Source organism: Numida meleagris, chromosome Z, assembly GCF_002078875.1.
Source record: "Numida meleagris isolate 19003 breed g44 Domestic line chromosome Z, NumMel1.0, whole genome shotgun sequence".
NCBI classification, from domain to species: domain Eukaryota; kingdom Metazoa; phylum Chordata; class Aves; order Galliformes; family Numididae; genus Numida; species Numida meleagris.
In genome coordinates, this window is record NC_034438.1 from 66215598 (window position 1) to 66234400 (window position 18803).

Here is an 18803-nt window from a genome sequence, read left to right on the forward strand (position 1 = left end):
TCCCTTTCTGTTCTAACCATAGGTGATGTATGGCCAGTTTGGACAGCATTCTCCGTGAGTAGGGGGTTGGATTCTGTTCCAAGAGTTGTGTGTTTGCTGTCAGGAGATGCCAGGTGGACAACATTGCTAAGAGTAATTGTGTCATAAGTAAAATTAGGGAGAAATGGTGAAAGTACTTATCTGTTGCTAATGAATTTATTTACTACATAAAACTGACAGCCTCACTCGGCTGAAAGAACAAAACACTCATTATACATACAGCAAATCTGTCTTTGTTATTCATCATGTTGCCATTTTCATTGTGACAATGCAATTACAAAACTGGCTGCTTTGAATTTTCATTACTGCAAAAATTACATTTCTAAGGGTTAAAAAGGCATCATCTCAGAGATCGAGGCATGTGGACAACAGCAGTAAAAACGTACAGTATAAAAGTGGATAATAAAACTCTATTTCAGTGAGTCTTAATTCCATCAAAACCTCATAAACTCTGTCATGAAAAAACAGCATCTCCTTTGAGGCAGACAGGATAACCATCAGTGGAAGTTATTCTCCTAGGACAGCTGCTAGCAGTAGGGAAATTTAGGCTTTCTGAAAATTTTCCACTTGGTTTCACTGAGGTGCGATTCATCCAGGGATGCCATGTGGATGATTACTTCTATTTAGTATGACCTAGAGTGACCCAATACATGGAAACCTGATACACTTCGAAGTCGTGATCTCAAGAACAAATCTGATGCAGATGTGTTTTAATTAACATTTAATAATATAATATTTAGCACTATCTTCACTGTATTTTTAAGATCTTCTTTCTATATAAATACAGCATACCAGCTATGCAATATGAAGTCATATAATCCAGAAATGATATTGAGGTAATTTTGTGCTAATGACATTTATAAAGCGTCAGGGTATTTTTATAAAACTGGTGGTGGAAGTCGATCCTTTCTTGCCCTACTTTAATTCCAACTGAACTCTAATGACATCCTAGTTTTTACCCTTATGTAAATTAAAAAAGCATTAGGGTAAATGCTTTCTATTATTAGCAGTCTCTTATGATGGAGTACCTTTTAGTTTCTTAGGAAGAGGTGAGAATTTGGTAGTGCTTTTTTGGCATGTAGCTAAATCTCATTGTACTGAGGAGAGTCAGCAGATAAAATATGAGAAGTATTTTCCTGTGAAAAAACAGTTTGCCAGATACTGCTGCAGGAAGCAAGGAACAGGAAGATTTATGCATCTGCTGAACATTTGCAAGGTGATGTTTCAAGAACATGGCGTGAAACTAGTTCATCTCAGCATAGCTGTCAATGAAATGCAGCCCAGCAAATATCAGATGTATGTCCCACACAGTGATACCATTAAAGTCATTCGTGTGCCTTGGGATGCAAAGGCTGCAATGAATTCACAAGACATATCAACCACTTCACAGAGACTTTCACCAGGGTGATGGAAAATGTTTCTAAAGATACATTCAGATAATATGCGATCACAACTCTGCGATGAAAGCGTCAGACACAGGTATTGCACTTTTAACTCCAGTGCTACTTGGTTGGAAAAGCTGAGAAAAAGAGAGGATGTGCACCAGTCACACCACAAGTGTGGAAGAGCAGATGGGCCTTTAAAAGCCTCATTTTGGAAAAAATCAGTCTTGTATAAGAGATTGATCTGTGTTGTGCCCAGTAGAGAGAGCAGAGGGGAGAGTGTGTGAAGAACCTCAATGAGGTTAGGCAAAGAGCAAGGCAAAGAGCCACAGGGTGACTGGCAGGGCATGACTTTCTTGGCCGCCTCTCTCCAGCGAGCACAGGGATTTTTTCATGCTTTCTCTCTCTTTGTGCAGCCCCCTTTATCAGCACTCCTCTGGAAACTGTGGATGCACTGGTGGAGGATGTTGCCAAGTTTGTGTGTGTGGTGGAGTCATACCCAGAGCCAGAGATCACGTGGACACGCAACAGCATTCCCATCAGGTAGGGAGCCTCCTTGGCCTGCTTGGGGCCTCCTTCCACTACAGCCAGGGCTTTCCTTCGCAACAAAGGTGTGACATCTGGAAGCATCAAAGGGGTCTGCGGTGAGGAACAGGGAGTGTGGCTGTAATTATTTGTGAATCTGTGTTCCTTAAGGAGCGGTAGGAGCACTCCAGGTGCTGCTTGGATGTGTGGTTGGCCACAACAGAAATAGAAATATGCTATCAATACTCAGAGCAGGGAGTCCAACCTCTTGCTGTGCTATGTGCTTTCTTAAGTAAATGTGGAAAGCCATTTTCTTGGACATTTTCTTGTTTTCAGTGAATCTGTGTTGGTAAGGGTAGTGTGTGGATATGAATTTTCTTTGAATCTCATTCTGTTATGTTAGAAGAATCTATCTTTTACAGCTTCACACATTGCGCTTGGAGATGGTTGGTTTCTGCTGTGAGTAATGCAAGGAATTTGCTCTCCAGCTACAAATATGCAGTTCTCTCTCTGTGCCTCAGTTCACTCCTTGACAGAGGAGTATGATATATATTTGAATAGAGCTTCACCAGGCCTGCTGCCTGAACGTCTGCACTATGCTGAGAAACTTTGCATGGAAAAGGTTGCAACAAGCCATTCTTGTTCACTTCTGCACCTGATGGTAGGTGAATTATTTGCGTTGCGCATGTCATATGTTAAAGATGAAGCATCAAGGTGCATCTGAAAAAGGCAACCCTGGGACCATGTTATGGAAATGACTACTGTTATTATAATCCCACTGCTGTGGACAGGCTCTTGCAAAGTAAACTCCATCCAGTTATCCAAGTCTGGAATCACATCATACCTACTGGATGCCTTCACACCAGTTTCTCTTTTTTGTTTTATTTAGTGACTGTCTCTGTAATGAAAAGCTGCAGAATGGTCTCTGTATAGCACAGCTGGGACCTGTTCTCCATGGATGATTTCCATGTTAGGCAGATAGTCTCCTTCAGCATGGTTCTTGCTGCTGGGATTGGAGATTGAAGACATGTGCAATCTGTTGACTCAGAAGACTCCAGACAAGTTAGCAGCAGGAAGAGGTCTTACTGCTAGGAAACCCATTTTAGAATGAGAAAAAATAGATATCTACATGTACCAATGCTTGCCTTTAGAAATCTGATTTATCACCTGCAAAACGACCTCATTGAAACCCTTCTCCTAACTCTCTGACTGCCCTTCGTGCAGGGTGGAGGTCTGATTTTCCATGGTTGTTATTTCCAAATCAGGTCAACTTTCTCCTAAGTCCTTTCCCACTTGTGACACCATGCTTGAGAGTCAAAACTGGCAGAGGAAGTCATTCATGTGGGACCATGGAGATGACATACCTTTTTGTTCTTTTGGTCATAAGAGCATAAGAAAAACAGGCCATTTTTTGCCTCTGGTTTTCAGAAGATAAACACACCATTCTAAAAACCATCCCACTGTTTCTGAGACACAATGCCTTCCCCACAATGTTGACCAAAAATGAAAATTTTGGTCCAAAAAGATCTGTTTGTGAGGTTGCAGAGCTCAGCTGCTGTGTTAACACTTTCTCCTGTCTGAAACTCCATTCCCAAGCAACAATAGCAATAACTGCATCGCTTTCCCAAATCCGTACTGATGTTAACAGTTGGTGCTAGTGGATACAAAAGCTGGGCCCAGCGGCAGGGAAATAGGCGAGCTGAGAATATCTCTGTTACTTTCCAAGAACATGGATTAAAGTATTTGCACAATAGAAATGGATCAGATCATAGGCTTTTTTTCTGAAGAAAAGTATATTTATGTGTGAGTATGTGTGTATCAGACTTCAAAGGGGCCAGCTAAAGCAAGCAATAAATATTGGTTATTTTGTTTACGAAATTTTCTTCTGTTGCCAAGGTCGAAGTACTGTGAACAGACAGCTAAACTAACCTTCAAAACAAAGCAATATGTAAACATGCAGCTTCAATGGGAAAAGTGCCAGGACTGAGCCTACTGTCAGCATTATTCTTCTGGAAGATCCTCTACATGTTCCTTTTGGTGTCAAAAACTTGTGCAAGTAGAGTGATGTGTCTTGGGCTGAGCTCAGGTTGTAACATCATGAGCAGCACAGTCAGATTGCACAGTGGCTGGAGTACATTTTTCAGCAGCCCACTCAGGGATTTGTGGCAGACTGGGAGACAGTCCTCCAGTCAGATCCATTTTGCTACCACTTGTTGGAGTGAATTGCATGGTAGCATGAAAGTCAAACTTGGAGAAACTTACAAAATGTTATGCAAATCATCCTCTAAGTTTTTACCATATTTTTCCAGCTTTGCAAGGAAAATCAGAGAGCAGCCCTCTGCTTTTTCACTGTCTGTACTTCTCTCTCTCTCTCTCTCTCTCACACGCAATGTTCTCTCCTTTACAACTTGGCTCTGCTTTACAGATTTCTCTGCAAAACCCCAAACCTTTGCTGCTCTGACTTCATGGCTTTTCTGGATTTATCTGAGGTCCCTGGGTTAAATCCTGCTGTCATTAAACTATAGCTAACCTTACATTCTCTAGTGTTTGGATGTTTCTATTTTCTCCAATGTTTCTTTTTTTTTCTCCCTGTAAAAATAACACTTTCACAGTTTCAAATAAGTAAGCAAAGCCACACCTGGATACAGACACAAAAATGCTTGGCTTTTGGTTGTATTTTTTTTTACAAACAATAAAAATATTTCCAGTAAATTATACCTATTGTGGGTAAAAAAAAATCAGAATAAAGTTTCTTTAAAAAGCTTCAGCCAAAGGTATTTCTTATGTAGGCAGCCCTTCTCTTGCACTGGGTGATTATACCTAAAAGAGGACCCAGCTGCATTAGGGCTACTGGTGCTCACATCTCTCCTTGGACAGACAGAGTGGCAACTACCAGTGCCTGCTGGATGCAGCATTGCCACTGTGCTGGTCACCATCAGGATCTGCATGGTCTGGACGATCTGTGGTTGGACTAGATGATCTTAGTGGTCTTTTCCAACTTCACTGATTCTATGATTAATGGTTCTGTGGTTCAGTGAGGCCCAAGCCAAATCTTAATGCCCATCTTGATGTTTTCAGTCCCTTTCCTTGTCCCCAGATGTTGAAAATCAGAAGTACAACTGATTGACTCTTACAGTGCAGTCGCCAGTCTATAGACACAGCCTCCTCACCACCTGTGCTGTGCCCCACAGGCTGTTCGACACCCGGTACAGCATACAGAGGAACGGGCAGCTGCTGACCATCCTGAGCGTGGAGGACAGTGATGACGGGGTGTACTGCTGCACGGCAGACAACGGGGTCGGCGCAGCCGCCCAGAGCTGCGGGGCTCTGCAAGTCAAAATGCGTAAGTGGGAAAGCAGAGGAGCTCTCAGCCCCCAGTTGCCCACAGGTTGGAGCCAGCAGTTGGTGATGTTTTTCTGCTGGCTCGGTGATGCACCATGGAAGGAAAACTCAGATCCCCCAAAATGGTGAGCAGGAGATCCTTTTTCCTGCCAGTGAGTGCAGACTAAGTTATGTCTTTACTTTGGGCAAAAGGAGTTTAAATTTGCCCCACATTACCTTTGAGGGAGTTAGAATATATTTTTTATTTTTTTATTTTTCTTTAAGAAACCTTTATCCTTTCTACTGACATGGTCACAAATATTTCAGTTAGGGCCATAAATTGTGGTTACATGCCCTTCTTGTTGAGCTAGAGACAAGGCTGAATCAGTTAAAAATCTATTCACTCCAGATCTGAGCTTTCAAACAAGGCATTGTTGATGCAAAAAAAGAATGTCAGAACCTGGAATGCAAACATTCTTCAATATTGGAAATACTCTTACCTGGATCTGGACTTCAGCCCCAGGTCCTACTTCAAATGGCTGTCAAACTCCACTCCTGAAAACAAAGGACCCACACAAGACAGCTGTTTTTGTGTCCATAAATTGCAACTTTGATTGCCACACTAAGGAAAGCTTTTACTTTCCAGGGCAGCTTATGCCCTACCAAGGATCTATCTTTTAACTACAGCAATGCAAAGAAAAAGCAGCAGGGAATTTTGTTGGCATGACTCTGAACTTGTCCTGTTCTTTTATCTCTTACCTTCAGTTCAAGTTTAAAATTTGCCTTTTCAAATTTTAGGACCCAAAATAACCCGACCACCTGTAAATGTGGAAATCATAGAAGGTTTAAAGGCTGTTCTTCCATGCACTACAATGGGGAATCCCAAACCTTCTGTTTCATGGATCAAAGGAGAAACAGTAGTAAAGGTGAATAAAGAATGAAATTTCACTATTTCTATCAGCTATTGCTATTTGCTAAAGTTACTGTGATTAAATATTAACATCACTTACAGCATTTCCAAATTCTTCATTCTAGGAAGAAAGCATTTAGAAAAACCTTGGCTCATCTTATAGATGCTTTGATTCACAATAATCCTGCCTTTCTGTTTTCTTTACATTTCATTTATTACTACTAAGCATGGCTAAATGCTGCAAAATACCATTGTGAGTCTCTCCTAAATAGGATCTGGGGAGCCACTTGGCTAATACTGAGTACCCTTTTGAAGCCATAATTCACTGAACTGCAAAAATAACGATGCATGAGTGTGTTGTGACAGTGCTGAACAGGAAGATCTGAGCACAGATTCTTTAGTTACAGGGCAGCAGAAGTCATTTCTATGCATGTAAGCCCAAACTTTGCAAGAGGACATTCGTGTTACTTGTATGCAGGATGTATGCAAAGCTCTCACCTCAGTCTCTCCTTCCTCCGGCAGGAGAATGCGCGCATTGCTGTTCTTGATTCAGGGAATTTGAGGATCCACAATGTTCAGAGAGAAGATGCGGGACAGTATCGATGTGTAGCCAAAAACAGCCTGGGCACAGCCTATTCAAAACCTGCAACAGTGGTCGTGGAACGTGAGTAGCCCTTGCATTGGGATCCAGCTCTATCTGCTGACCTCATGGGCCTACACAGCTAACTTGGGTTAACCTGAAGTTCCAGTCCGCTGTCGACAAAAATGTCCTAGTATGGCCAAAGAGGCGGGGGAAGGGAAAGGAAGGGAGCGTGGGGTGAGAAACAGGATTTCTGACCTCACTCATGCTCAGTGCTTGTTGATGGTGAAGAAGTCATGGTCCACAGCTGCTGTTGCTCTGGTGGGAATTGGTCTGAGTAGGAACTGGTTCTCCCTTCTGACCGACATGTTCCAAGAGGTCAGCTTGTTTCTTGTTTGGAAGGTGCCCTTGATGCACTCTGGGCTGTACCCTTTGATTTGTGGAGATGGACAAGTAGGAAGCTGATGGCTCTGGAAACTCACTGTAAAGAAACTGGTTGGAGGCAGCTGCAGCGCAGCATTTTGCAGCATTATGTGTACATCCTTCCCTTTTCCTTTTGACTTTCCATCTGAATTGGTTGATTCTTTCAGCTAAACAGAGCTGTTCTCTTTGAGGACTTGCACATTTTCTGCCCACTAAACCCAACACTGATTTGATTTTTCAGTTTCTAGTCTTTATGTGTTCTGTGTCCTTCTTTTATTTACAGAAGGTGTTTGCCCTCTGGTATAAATCATAGCCAGTTTCCCAGTGCTGAGAACAGTGGGCTGCAGGGGCACCCAAATGTAGGCAATGAAGCATTCAGTGTTCCTGGATCCTAAAAGAGAATCTGGGTTAAGCAGGGTTTTGCAAAGCAGGGAGAGGGATGGATGACACAGCAGAAGAGCTCACATTTGTTTTGTACTCAGAACTGAATAATCTGTACAGCAAAATATAGAGAAGGCCATCCGTTTGTCCAATTTCCAAAAGATTGTCGAGGTTACATTTAGTCTGAGACTATCAGAGGTTATTCAGAGTACAATCCTGTTTCTAAAGGGACCATTGACTGTCTTCCGGAAGGAGGTCAGATGTATTAGATTTATCTACAAATTACTGCAGGATTACTGTTTTCTTAAAAAATGCAATCATTTTCTTTCTTCCTTTTTTTTTTAAAATAATATTTACATGTGCAGACTTAAGTATGTTAGAAATTCCTTAAATAGCTTTAAAACAGGAAGGCAGCTATTTCTAATCTAGATTCAGAGCTGTGCAGCTCCTGATGAAAGTCTTCGCAAGGCGAAGATTTGGCTGAACAGGGCCTAGGACTGGGTTCTGCTTTGGCCCTGCTGCTGATGGAGCAGCCCAAGGCTCACCAAATATTGACTGAGGCCGATGCTCAGTGCTGTGCTTGCAGACCCTCCTGCTTCATGCAAACAGCCTCAGACACTGGGTTTTTATTGCTCAGACTTACCAGAACATTTGGGAACCTAAAAATGGGCTGGAACTGCACCAACATCTGGGCCGTTAAGGCTGATACCTTGTTTTGTCCCTGTCTCCAGAATTATACAGTTGACGGTTAATTCAAGGAATAGCAAATTAATCTACAAATACACTGCTTGCAAAGGAGAGTCTGTGTATGCGCTTTTTAAAAGCAGAAAGATTAGCTCTTAATTAATGAATGGGAGCTCAGTGCTCCTGCACAGCCTCTCCCTTCATGTTCCCTTCATGTGTTGTGTGAACAAAGCAATGCTGTTCTCCAGGCTCGCCTTGGTTTTTCTGGTAGGGCACCCATATAATACACCTTGTTTCAGGCTGCCACCCAAACTAGTCTGATGAATGTTTGTTTTACTTTTTTGGCTCCCAAAATCCAAAGGTAATAATCCGGACTGCAGCTTGCTGTGTACACAGATCCCGTCCCCTCCCAGTATTTCAGATCAGCTCTCATGAATATTTAACATACAGACGTGTGCATGTACCTGTGTATGCATGCGTGTTCGTGCTTCTCTTATAGCCTAGCTCACTCAAGTTATTGTTATTTTTAGTGTTCCTACCCTCTCAGTGCTAGCAAGTTAAGATAGATCCAAGTCAATAATAATCTAAAATGACTCAGAGAAAATGGCACTTTAGATGGCCTTCTCTGAGCATTCACTGGAGCTCGGTGTTCAGAAAATTCATGAAAACATTCTGTTTGCTGATTCACTGCAGTAACATAACGGTGTTTTTCCTTAAAACTTGGTGCTACCACTTGCTGGAGTTACCACCATGCATAGTGTAGCTTAATAGAATAAAATGACTAGGCATGGCTGTGAATATTTAATCCTGAAGAAGATGTCCATTCAAAGAGCAGTACAAATATTTATGCCTAGCTAAATCGAGATCAGGCATGTCTTGATTTCTGAATGAGGTTTCTAATTTTTTGTCGCATTTTAATGTTTTTGACACTAGTCCTGCAATTAGTTCAAAGCACGGAGGCATCCAGCTTTTGCGGGACTGCACACAGACGTGCTCCTTTATACAGGTACCTCAGAAAAAGGCCACTATTTTCAGTTTGCCAGATTCAGATTTCAGGCTCCAAAGTTCATGTTATGAACTCTAATCAGTTAATGAGCCTTAATACCCTGAACTGGGTCATGATTTTAATGAAAAGGGTTGAAGATGCCTGTCCATCCAGATTGTATTTTTTTTTCTTCCTTTGCTCCAAGTTCAAGGCAAACCCATTTTCCTTTTTTATAAGTGGTGGTGGATGGTTAGATATTTTGTAAAATTTCTTTTCCAGAAGAGTGCTTGGGCACTGGGACAGGCTGCCCAGGGAGGTGCTGGGGTCACTGACTCTGGAGGTGCTCAGGAAATGTGTGGATGTAGCTCTGAAGGACATGGTTAGTGGCGTGGCGGGGATGAGTTGGAAGTGGACTCGATGATCTTAGTGGCCTTCTCCAATCTTAATGATTCCATGATCCCGTGAAATGTTTTCTCCCCTTAAAAATGCATGGTCCTTTAGGGACAGAAACATGATCACCACGGAGCTGGCTGCTGACAGCAGGGAGCAGGGAGGGGAGGAAGGATGGGGGAAGCTTTCTGCACACTGCTCTGCAAAGACAAAGAAGTGAACAGTGGCCCCTCTGCTGATCCTGTTAAAGTTAGCAAGAGAGGGTGACTTCCAGTTACTCACATGCGTTCAGTGGTGGCTACAGGAAGGTACTATGTCCACTGAGACAGAGGAACAATATTATCATCTTGCGTGCTTGCCAAGAAATGTGGTTTAAATTTCTTGGTGATAGCGTTTCTGAACAGCAGTTTTGTATTCATTTTCTATCTTAATAATTTTGCTAACTAGCAGTTTAATCACTACATTTCCAGTTTCAAAAATTCTGCTAGCCCTAGAAGAGTGTTTATATACCCTGTGAAGTAGTAGCTTGCCAAGGCGTTAGTCAACCTCTATACAAATTTCCTGTTGATTGTTATACCAATGCACAAAGTGAATCTATGGCTGAAAGACTGCTGGATGAATTCAAAATTCAGGGCTCTGGGAGAAGTTTTTACTTGCTTATGTGATTTGTAGATCCTACATATGTTCAAAGGGCAAACCTTATTGACAAGATGGTGGCGAAGGAGTTGCATCTGGATGTGCCTGAAGATCACTGCTTTGGAAATGAATAGGAGAAGGGATATTGTCTTCAGTAACATTGAGGGCTGCTCTCAAGTGCAAATATTCCCAATGGTGTCAGTGGAAGCTGTGGGCCGGGTAAAAGCCCTTGAGCTGTGCCAAGAATGTATTTCTTGGCCCTCATCTGAGCATTTGAAATCTGTGGGGTTTGCGTGCTAGGCAACATTAGTGAGATGTCCAAGGTTCTTCCCTTCATGCAGTACACAGCTCTTTGTGTAATAGAAACTGCAGAACAGGAGGAATATTCAGTTTTGACTGGTATTTGCTGCAGCACCGACCTGGGCCATTAATAGGTCCAGTCCAACAAAAGCTATACAGGGGCTGATCAGGTTTGGCTTCTAGGTTTACTGCCCTTGGCAGTTCCCATGGCTTGACATGTGTAACAGCGACATTCTCCATACTCTTTGTGTATAAATTGTATGACATTTGAAGGATAAATTTGAAGCTACAAACCATTGCCTAGTAAGAAGCATGAGAATATTTGCACTTTGTGCACACTTGTTGCTCTGAGAGAGCTCTGAGAGACTGAGAAGTTGTCCAGTTGTCTTATCTTTTTCCTTTTTTTTTTAACATGGAAAAAATTCCTCAGGATGGTTTTTCTTCTCGCTGTCTTTTTCAGATGTGATTCTTATAACCAGTATACAAAGTATACCAAATTCCTGCATCAAATAAGAAGTTCGTTTTGCAAAACAGCAGGAAAACAATTCATTTCGTGATGACTTACAAGCCTGATCACCTGATCAGGGCTCTGTGTTCTGGCAGATTTTTTTGTTCTGTTTTGGAGAATGCTTCCTGGTCTCCTTGGGAGAAACAAAGTGCCACCTCATGAATAGGTAGAGTGGACTTCTGCCCCATATGGTCTCCATTCTTCAAAACGAAAAGGTCTCAGAAAAAAATACTGAAAACTGGCCACAAATTATGTAGAGTTAAGAAGTAACAGATGTTTATAGAAGAGGTATAAAAGTATAAACCTTATGCTCCTGAAACAGGATAATTTATTTCTATAGCACCTACTATGGAAAAGCCATTTTCTGGAAGTGAATGGTGTAATTGCCATTACCATGTACAAAGGGCTGAGGTGAGTCATTTACTAACAGAATTCAAGGTCAAATGCCCTTTGGAGATGTGTCGTTCCACCCCAAGAGTAGCATGTGTAAGTTCTCTGCTGTAGGAAAACAATATTGGTTGTTCAATTTGCTTTTTAGCTTAAAAAAAAAAGATATTTTCTTCTCCTGAAGATGAGCAACAACCTTCATGTTGTGTCTTTCTAGATGTTGCACCCAGTTAATGAAACTCCCACCATTCCCAGTTTGCCCAGTGATGTATTTTTAGATTGATATCCCGAATAACAAATAAAAAGGTGATAAATAAGGTGTAATTTAAATAAAGGTGTAAATTGAAAGAGTACGTGCTTGGCTGTGTTTTGAGATAGATGCACCTCCATGTTTTGATTTACATGAAGCTGAACTTGATCTCCAGCCTGTGGCACTAGAGAGTTGTGGAGTTGTGGAGTTTTGAAGCATACTACGTGATAAGCCCTGGTTTTGAAGTCATCACAGTGCAAAGGCAAGTCTGGAAATCAACAATCATAAATCTGTCAGGAAAGGAAGAAACAAACAAAAAAATTAGCTAGGACAAGTGCTTGAAGATCCAGTGTTCTCATCAAGACACTAACTGGATCTTCCAGGGATTTCATAATAATGAAATGTTTGGACGATATTTTCCTTGCAGTTTCCAGTTGGCTAAACACAGGCATTGATTGAGAGCTACTTTATCCAGACAGTTTCATTCATCCCTCTGTTGAAATGCTCCTACTTGACTTCCTCCTCTGCCACACTATGTGGACAACAGAAAAATGAAACAAATCATAACAAGAGCAGAGACTATGCTCCTCATGCTACTCTGACTGAGATGTTTGTTTTAGCGTTCCAGTCCTGGTAGATAGAAGTCTTTTCCTGCCCAAAGTTTATTGCTTATTACTAGCTACTAAAATAATACTCTGCCACAGACCACAGAAATGTTCCTCTATAAGGCACTTGTGAGAACTGCCTCAGCCTTAAAAATAGGAAAGTCTTCCTTGGAGAATCATCCCTTCAAAGAAAAGGATCTACCGGTGTATGAGTAGATTCAGTCTAGATATTTAATGTTTTTAGATTGTTCTGTACAACTGGAGACACTGTGGGGACAGCAGACCAGAGGATAGCAGAAACAGTGCCTTAGCTGTTTGGTTAACTATTACTGGCTAATGTCAGTAAGTGTTACCTGTTTTATGAACATCTTCTGGAGTCTTGGGACAAATTTGCATCACAGATAAATCAGAAGAAAAGAAAGTCACACCGTAATTCTGGTCATAAGAAAGAAAGTATGCATTTTAGTGTATCTGTCAATTTGGATGGACCGTGTTCCAGAGACAGGTCTAATTTCATATGAAAATGGCCCCCGAATGTATCATGCAGCAAGTTTTCTGCATTTTTGTGTACTTTGGCACTTCTTTGCATACACGAGGTAGGAAAGGTAGGTACCAAGGGATCACAGTGACAACTAGTCAGCGCTGTTACCCTGACTCTTGTGGTCATGCCCACATGTTGGCTGTTGCCATGAAACCTGATTTTTTGTCTGTGCCATCTTCCAAGGTGGAACATTTTGGATGAGATGGAAATGGATCCATTGCTGAGAAGCAGACTGACAGCACAAGCCTGCTTTTTTGCACTTAAGCACCAGGCTCAGTTTCCTCGGGGAAGCTCCAGTACTGACAGTGAGCAGTGTTTGGCCATGCCAGGGAGAATAATTCCTGCCTGTTGGCAGTGGTGTAGCTGCATGAGCCTGCAGGCAGGGTCCTGTGTCAGTAAGTGGAGTATACTGCAGGTCGTTGTGAAAAATTGCGTAGGGTTTGGGGGCAGAGAGCACTGTAGGGAAAGAAAACAGAACAGAGCTTGCCTGTAATTACACCAGAGTAATTGACTGGTCTCAGCAGGGTGACAATGGGCAGAACTGAAATCCTAGAATATCTCATTAAATCTCCTCCTGCCTACTGAAGTCACCATCGTCATCCTGAGGTTCTCAGATGGTGCAGATACATAGCCCTAATTACAGGGCAAAGGGGCAAGCCGCAGGAGAAAGAAAACAGCCCTAGACCTCCTGGAAAGCAATGCACAAGCATCCAGTGTGCTCCTGCACTGGTGTAGTATGGGCACAAGGTGCCTCACAGTGCCTCCCAGTTCCTCCCTGTGCTTTTGGCTGATGACCTCCTGTGCTGATGAGATGCAAGGCAGTGCTCCTAGAAGCACAAGACTCCTAGCATCAGTTCTTCTTTAATGGACGTTTGAGCTTGCTTCTTCTTTCTCCTGAAAAAAAACCTCTCTCTTATGTAATCGCAAGAATTATGGTTCCCTCTAGCCTATGTTGGGTAGCTGGGAAGCATGTGCTTCCCGTACAACAACAAAGAGAGTCAAGGACAGAGAATATCTGTAGCTGTGAGGCTAAGGGGGCCAGAGCAAACTGAGATGGCTGTCCTGAGTGACTGCCTTTTCAAAATGAGAAACCAATATACAGCTGAACTTATGGGAAGTTAGGTTTTCCAAGTAATATGGAAATTTTATATGATCTCTTTAAATGCACACTTTTGGTAAGGTACCTTTGGGCCAATATCCTTTTTTCTCAAGGCTGTTGCCCCCCATCTCCCAGTGACCTCTCCCACCTTTCTTGTTCATGGAACCTTGTGGGAGATGAATAACCTGCTCTTTTTTTCCACTGTAACTGCTCTTCCAAATGGTACGGTGCTAGATTTTGTCCTAGCACTAGCACAACTTCTATTGTCACACAATGTTTCTAGGGTGCCTACACAATGAAAGTGCTTGCTGTTGTTCCACTGGACAAGAACAGTCCTTGCACAACTCCAAAACTGAAAAGGACCTCAAATTAGAAGTTGAGAATAAGGACATGAGATTAACCTGTATTATGATGGGCTGGCAGAGTTTTCAGCACTGAAAACCAAGCAAACAGAAGGAGGAGTGATCATGAGTATCATAGGTAAGGTGAGCAGGAAACAGGCCACTAGCTATTACCCCTGTGCAAGAAGAACCCTCGCAGCCACTGCAGCAGCATTTTGAAACGGACAAAAGGAAGTACTACACATCTATAAGGCTAGCACTGACATGAAAAGAATTTCCTTATTCATTTCCTTGGGAAGTAATTTGAACATGTTATCCTCACTTGTCCTTGAATCTGGTGTTTGCTCTGTATATAGAAATGAACACTCGTACAGAACAGGTTTTATATAGTTACACAGGATATAAGCTATCTATTTACATTTTACTCCTGATTATTATAGCTTTGCATATTTGCAGGATCTGCTTTAGGATTCCAGAGCCATCTACAAGCAATGCAAAGCCTTTCACAGATGAGAAGTTCCAGTGTTGACCTGAGCATTTAGCTTTCAGGGAGGCCTTCTGCTGAAGCAAATTGTCTCACTATCCATAAATCCTGGAGCTCTCCCTAGAATAAGGTTACCTTGGAAAGCTGTTGCCCGGTTAAGAAAAACTTGCTTTGATATTAGACACCAGAGCTGAGAATCTGAAGGCATATGCTTTAGGATGGAGATGATGTGATTTCCTCCACCTCCCTTTCATGTAGACCTTGGATTGTTCTGGCTGTCATCTCACAGGGTTGTTGTACAGCCTCGGGCCCCAGGTTGTAAATATATACTGCTGTGCTGTGCTCTTCTAGGCAGGTCTTAGACCTAATGAAAGCCCCAAACCTCTCAAATCACACATCCAGAGCCAGAAGGGCTTTGGAGCTTGTGAGATTTGTAGAAAGTGTTGAGAATTCAAATCTTGTTCTCCTTCCAGATTAGCATGATAGTCAGCGGAGGGACAGCGGTACCAAGGGGACAAGCTGATGAAGGACCACTTGCCTACAGCTCACTGCAAACTGCTTGTCTAGGGCCAATGCTTAGTAGTCCTGTTCCTTTAGAAATAATACAGAGGTGGTATGCATTCTCTACAACATTTGATCTATTTTTTTTCCTTTCGATAATCTATATGTGCATTGTTCTCTGCAATAAGCATGTTTGGATGAGTGTTAAATAGAAACAGGTAAAAATTTGATAGAGATATGTAGAAGTGTCTCATACCAACTTTGCCTGTGGGAATTTTCTCCTCTTTGTGATTACTTGGTAGGCTTGCAAAAAGGTAAAATTTGCAGTTTTGGTGAGAGTTACTCAACGATCAAAGTAAAACTGACCTCACAGTTATCTCATGGTTTAATCATCACCCAAGAAACTTTGGGAGTGTCTGGAAGGGTGTGAGCAGCAGCCAAGGTACATCATGAGCCATTCTGCATGGAGGTATGCATTGAGCTGTGCACAGAGCCTGCCTTTGGATCTGCTGTGGTGCCTGCTGAAGAACCTGTTCTCTGAGCTGTGATCCAGCCCCACCATGCCAGCTGCCGGGCCTGTGCCTGGCTTGCTTAGCCTGGGGCTTGATGTGCCACTAGCACACATGCTCATCATTGAGCCGGATGTGTGGTGGATTTTGAGGCTTCGTCTTTCAGAAATCACTGGGATTTTACAGGGATTCATTTGAAATGTCAGAAAATGCAAGTGTTGCAGCTTTCTATGTATTTATGAATGTATTTTCAGATCTCCCCTTATCTCTTACTGGTGGGAAGGAAACCATAGCACCTCTGCTTAGCTCTTCTCCTTGGCCGTCTGGTTTAGATTTGTCAGGATGAGTGAACAGATGTGAAAGGAATAGATCTGGATGGGGATTTGCATGGCTGGACTTCTTACTGGCAAAGGCTGCAAACACATTGGCAGAAGTTTATGGTCCTTCAGAGCATATAGGTAGCAAGCATAAATGATTTCATGCAGATTTGCAAGTGAAGTCCCAGCCTGCAGAACAGCTCTGTTGAGAAGGAGCCATATAAATCTGTCATGTTGCAGGTACCAAAGAGCTACCAAAACACTGTGAAACACGAATTAAGAAATGCTTACAGACTAGTTACCAACAGCTAATACGTGACTGGTGCACAGGGCAAAGGCTTTGCCGAGGGGAGGTTCCTGAGGTGATGTGTACTTGCCAGTTTTTTCAGCAGCACAGAGCACCACTTCCCAACACACCGCAGTTGCTTTCGCCCACTGCATTGTGTAGGTTAGCTGGCAAAAACTTCCAGCATGTAATTGTCGTATTGATCCAGAAGGCTATTTTCCATGATAAACACAGAACTATCAGGGAGGTGGGGAAGGCTGGGATGTTGGATCCAGCAGCATGGAGAAGCAGGTTTTGCTTGTGGATTCAGCGAGGCCGAGAGGTGGGGAGAGCCAGCACCTACTGTTGCTGTGTGGTTGCTGACAGAGCCAAGTTCTCTGTGGCCTTGTCTCAGTTTGGACTGCCAGGCACGCTTTACAGTGTACCAGCACCAGAAGCAAGCTCCTGAAGCATGAACTTGTGTCCACATTCACCAATGAGGTGAATTCACGTGTACCAGCAAGCATCGGCTGTGTCCTATTGGAAGCCAAGGCTCAACCAACACCAGTGGAGGTGTGAAGAGAGCCCCACCACAGATCCATGCTTGACAGGGCCTAATGCACCAGAGCCAGTGACAGAACTTGCAAAACTCACCCACTACAGGTGTTCTGATGTGGTGGGGCTGGGGCTGATGGTTTCTGTGGGCTGTGGGGCTCTGAGCATGGCTTGGCCCTTCCCTGAATGCCACAGCCCTCCAGAGATGCAGCTGGGTGCCAGGAGCCCAATCCAGCCAGCTTTCATGGAGAAACAGGCCTGAGCAGGATTGGCAGGATCCGGCCGAAATCTCCTGTTAATGACAGCGCAGCCAAAGGCAGGGGGAGGGTGAAGTCACCTGGAAAGAGTTAGCTGCTCGAACCAGGGGGACACTGCTTTAATCTTTTTATAGCACAAAAAATTTCGTGACTGGGTTAAAGCCCTACTGTTTGGACTGGATGATGTTACCTAATTCTCAGAAATGAGAGCAGCTGGCTGTGGTACAGATGCCTCCTAGCAAGCCCTGCGGCTTGCAGCACATCATTTAGCAGGGCTGTAAAAGAAAGGACATTTATTGGGGGGCTTGGGAGTGAAACTGAGCATGCTGGCTGGGCTTTGAGCTGGCAAGGTTTCATTTCCAGCTTCTCTGAGTGAGGCACTCTGTTTCATTTTCTGCTGAAATATATAAGTAAATAAACAGAGCCCTCTTCTCCCACTCTGCTTACCCCACCAAGGTCACTGTGTGGATGCTGATAGCTTGTGATGATGCTTCCAAATGAGGGAAAGTCCTGGTAAAACCCATGTTTGGGAATATCTGGACAAGGAGGACTTGTAGTGGAGGTGTCAGAAATCATCTGACTGCTGGGGATTTTCGCTCTGAAGTAAAATGAGAACAAAACCATGTCCTAAGCCCAGCAAATAATGTGAATATTACAAACACTTATTGCCATTTCCTGTTCCTTCCTTTTCCTGTCTTTCATTTCCCTATGCCTCCTGGTTGCTTAGCTTGGCACCATCAAGGTCTTTGATTCTTTCTCCCCTTAACTTCTTCTATTTCATCGTGTAAGACAATGGAAAAAAAAAAATCATATTTTGGGGGGCTGGGTTTCTCGAGGATAGATTTTGTCACCAGTGCCATTGCCAGCATGGACCTCAAGCTTGCCCTGGTGGCCTTGCCCCTGCTTGCACTGTTGGATGGTGACCCTAGCTACTTGCACACAGCCTGCCCTGGTGAGCAGCCAACACCAGAAATACAGGAATACGTATCTGTCGCTTTGTTTTCTCTCCCCATACTTGGTAGTTTAGGCTGGAATAGCCTGACATGTTGCCTTTGCTGTGCTCAAGCCAACAGAACCATTGCTGCTGAGGGAAGTATTGTGCTCAGTGCACTCTGGGGAGCCAGGGGAGCTGATTTCAGATGTTTGGCCTTCCCAGAGGCACTTGGAGCTCTTGTTCTTGCTCCCTATACATGAATAGAGCTTTGCTCCCTAACCATGAACATGCCACCACCACTGTTGAAAGGTGTTTTTTTTTTTCTCCTGTCTGAAGGTTCCATACAGATTTTGAGAGAGCAGTGGGTAGAGGGGATGGTACAAATGCCTGTGTTTGACGATAGCTAATGTAATGCTGTTAATTTGCTGCTCTGGCATTAACAAGGGTGGATCAGGGTGGCAGGGTTATTGTGCAGGCAGGATCCCAATGTCATGCTGCACAGGTAATAGCAGCATGAGAAAAGCCTGAAGGGCTGTATTCTGGCTCTGGGAGTTAAGTGCTGGCTTCAGCAGGAGCCATGTGCATGTAGCTGCTGCCAGAGGACTGGCCCAAAAGTTTAGTATTTATTCAAAAGAAGTATGTAAGTAATCATGAGCTTGGCCCGTGGTGCTCAGGGTGGAATTAACAACCATCT

The 18803-nt window shown here is 43.2% G+C and overlaps 1 protein-coding gene across 1 annotated transcript in view; it reads left to right on the top strand.

Moving 5' to 3' along the window:
* Positions 1 to 18803, top strand: part of MUSK (muscle associated receptor tyrosine kinase) — a 47863-nt gene that overhangs the window by 2766 nt on the left and 26294 nt on the right. The window contains exons 2-5 of the mRNA XM_021381537.1: positions 1838 to 1964; positions 5138 to 5289; positions 6066 to 6193; positions 6700 to 6841. Of these exons, the coding sequence (XP_021237212.1) occupies positions 1838 to 1964; positions 5138 to 5289; positions 6066 to 6193; positions 6700 to 6841 (549 nt within the window). The remainder of the gene's footprint in view (positions 1 to 1837; positions 1965 to 5137; positions 5290 to 6065; positions 6194 to 6699; positions 6842 to 18803) is intronic.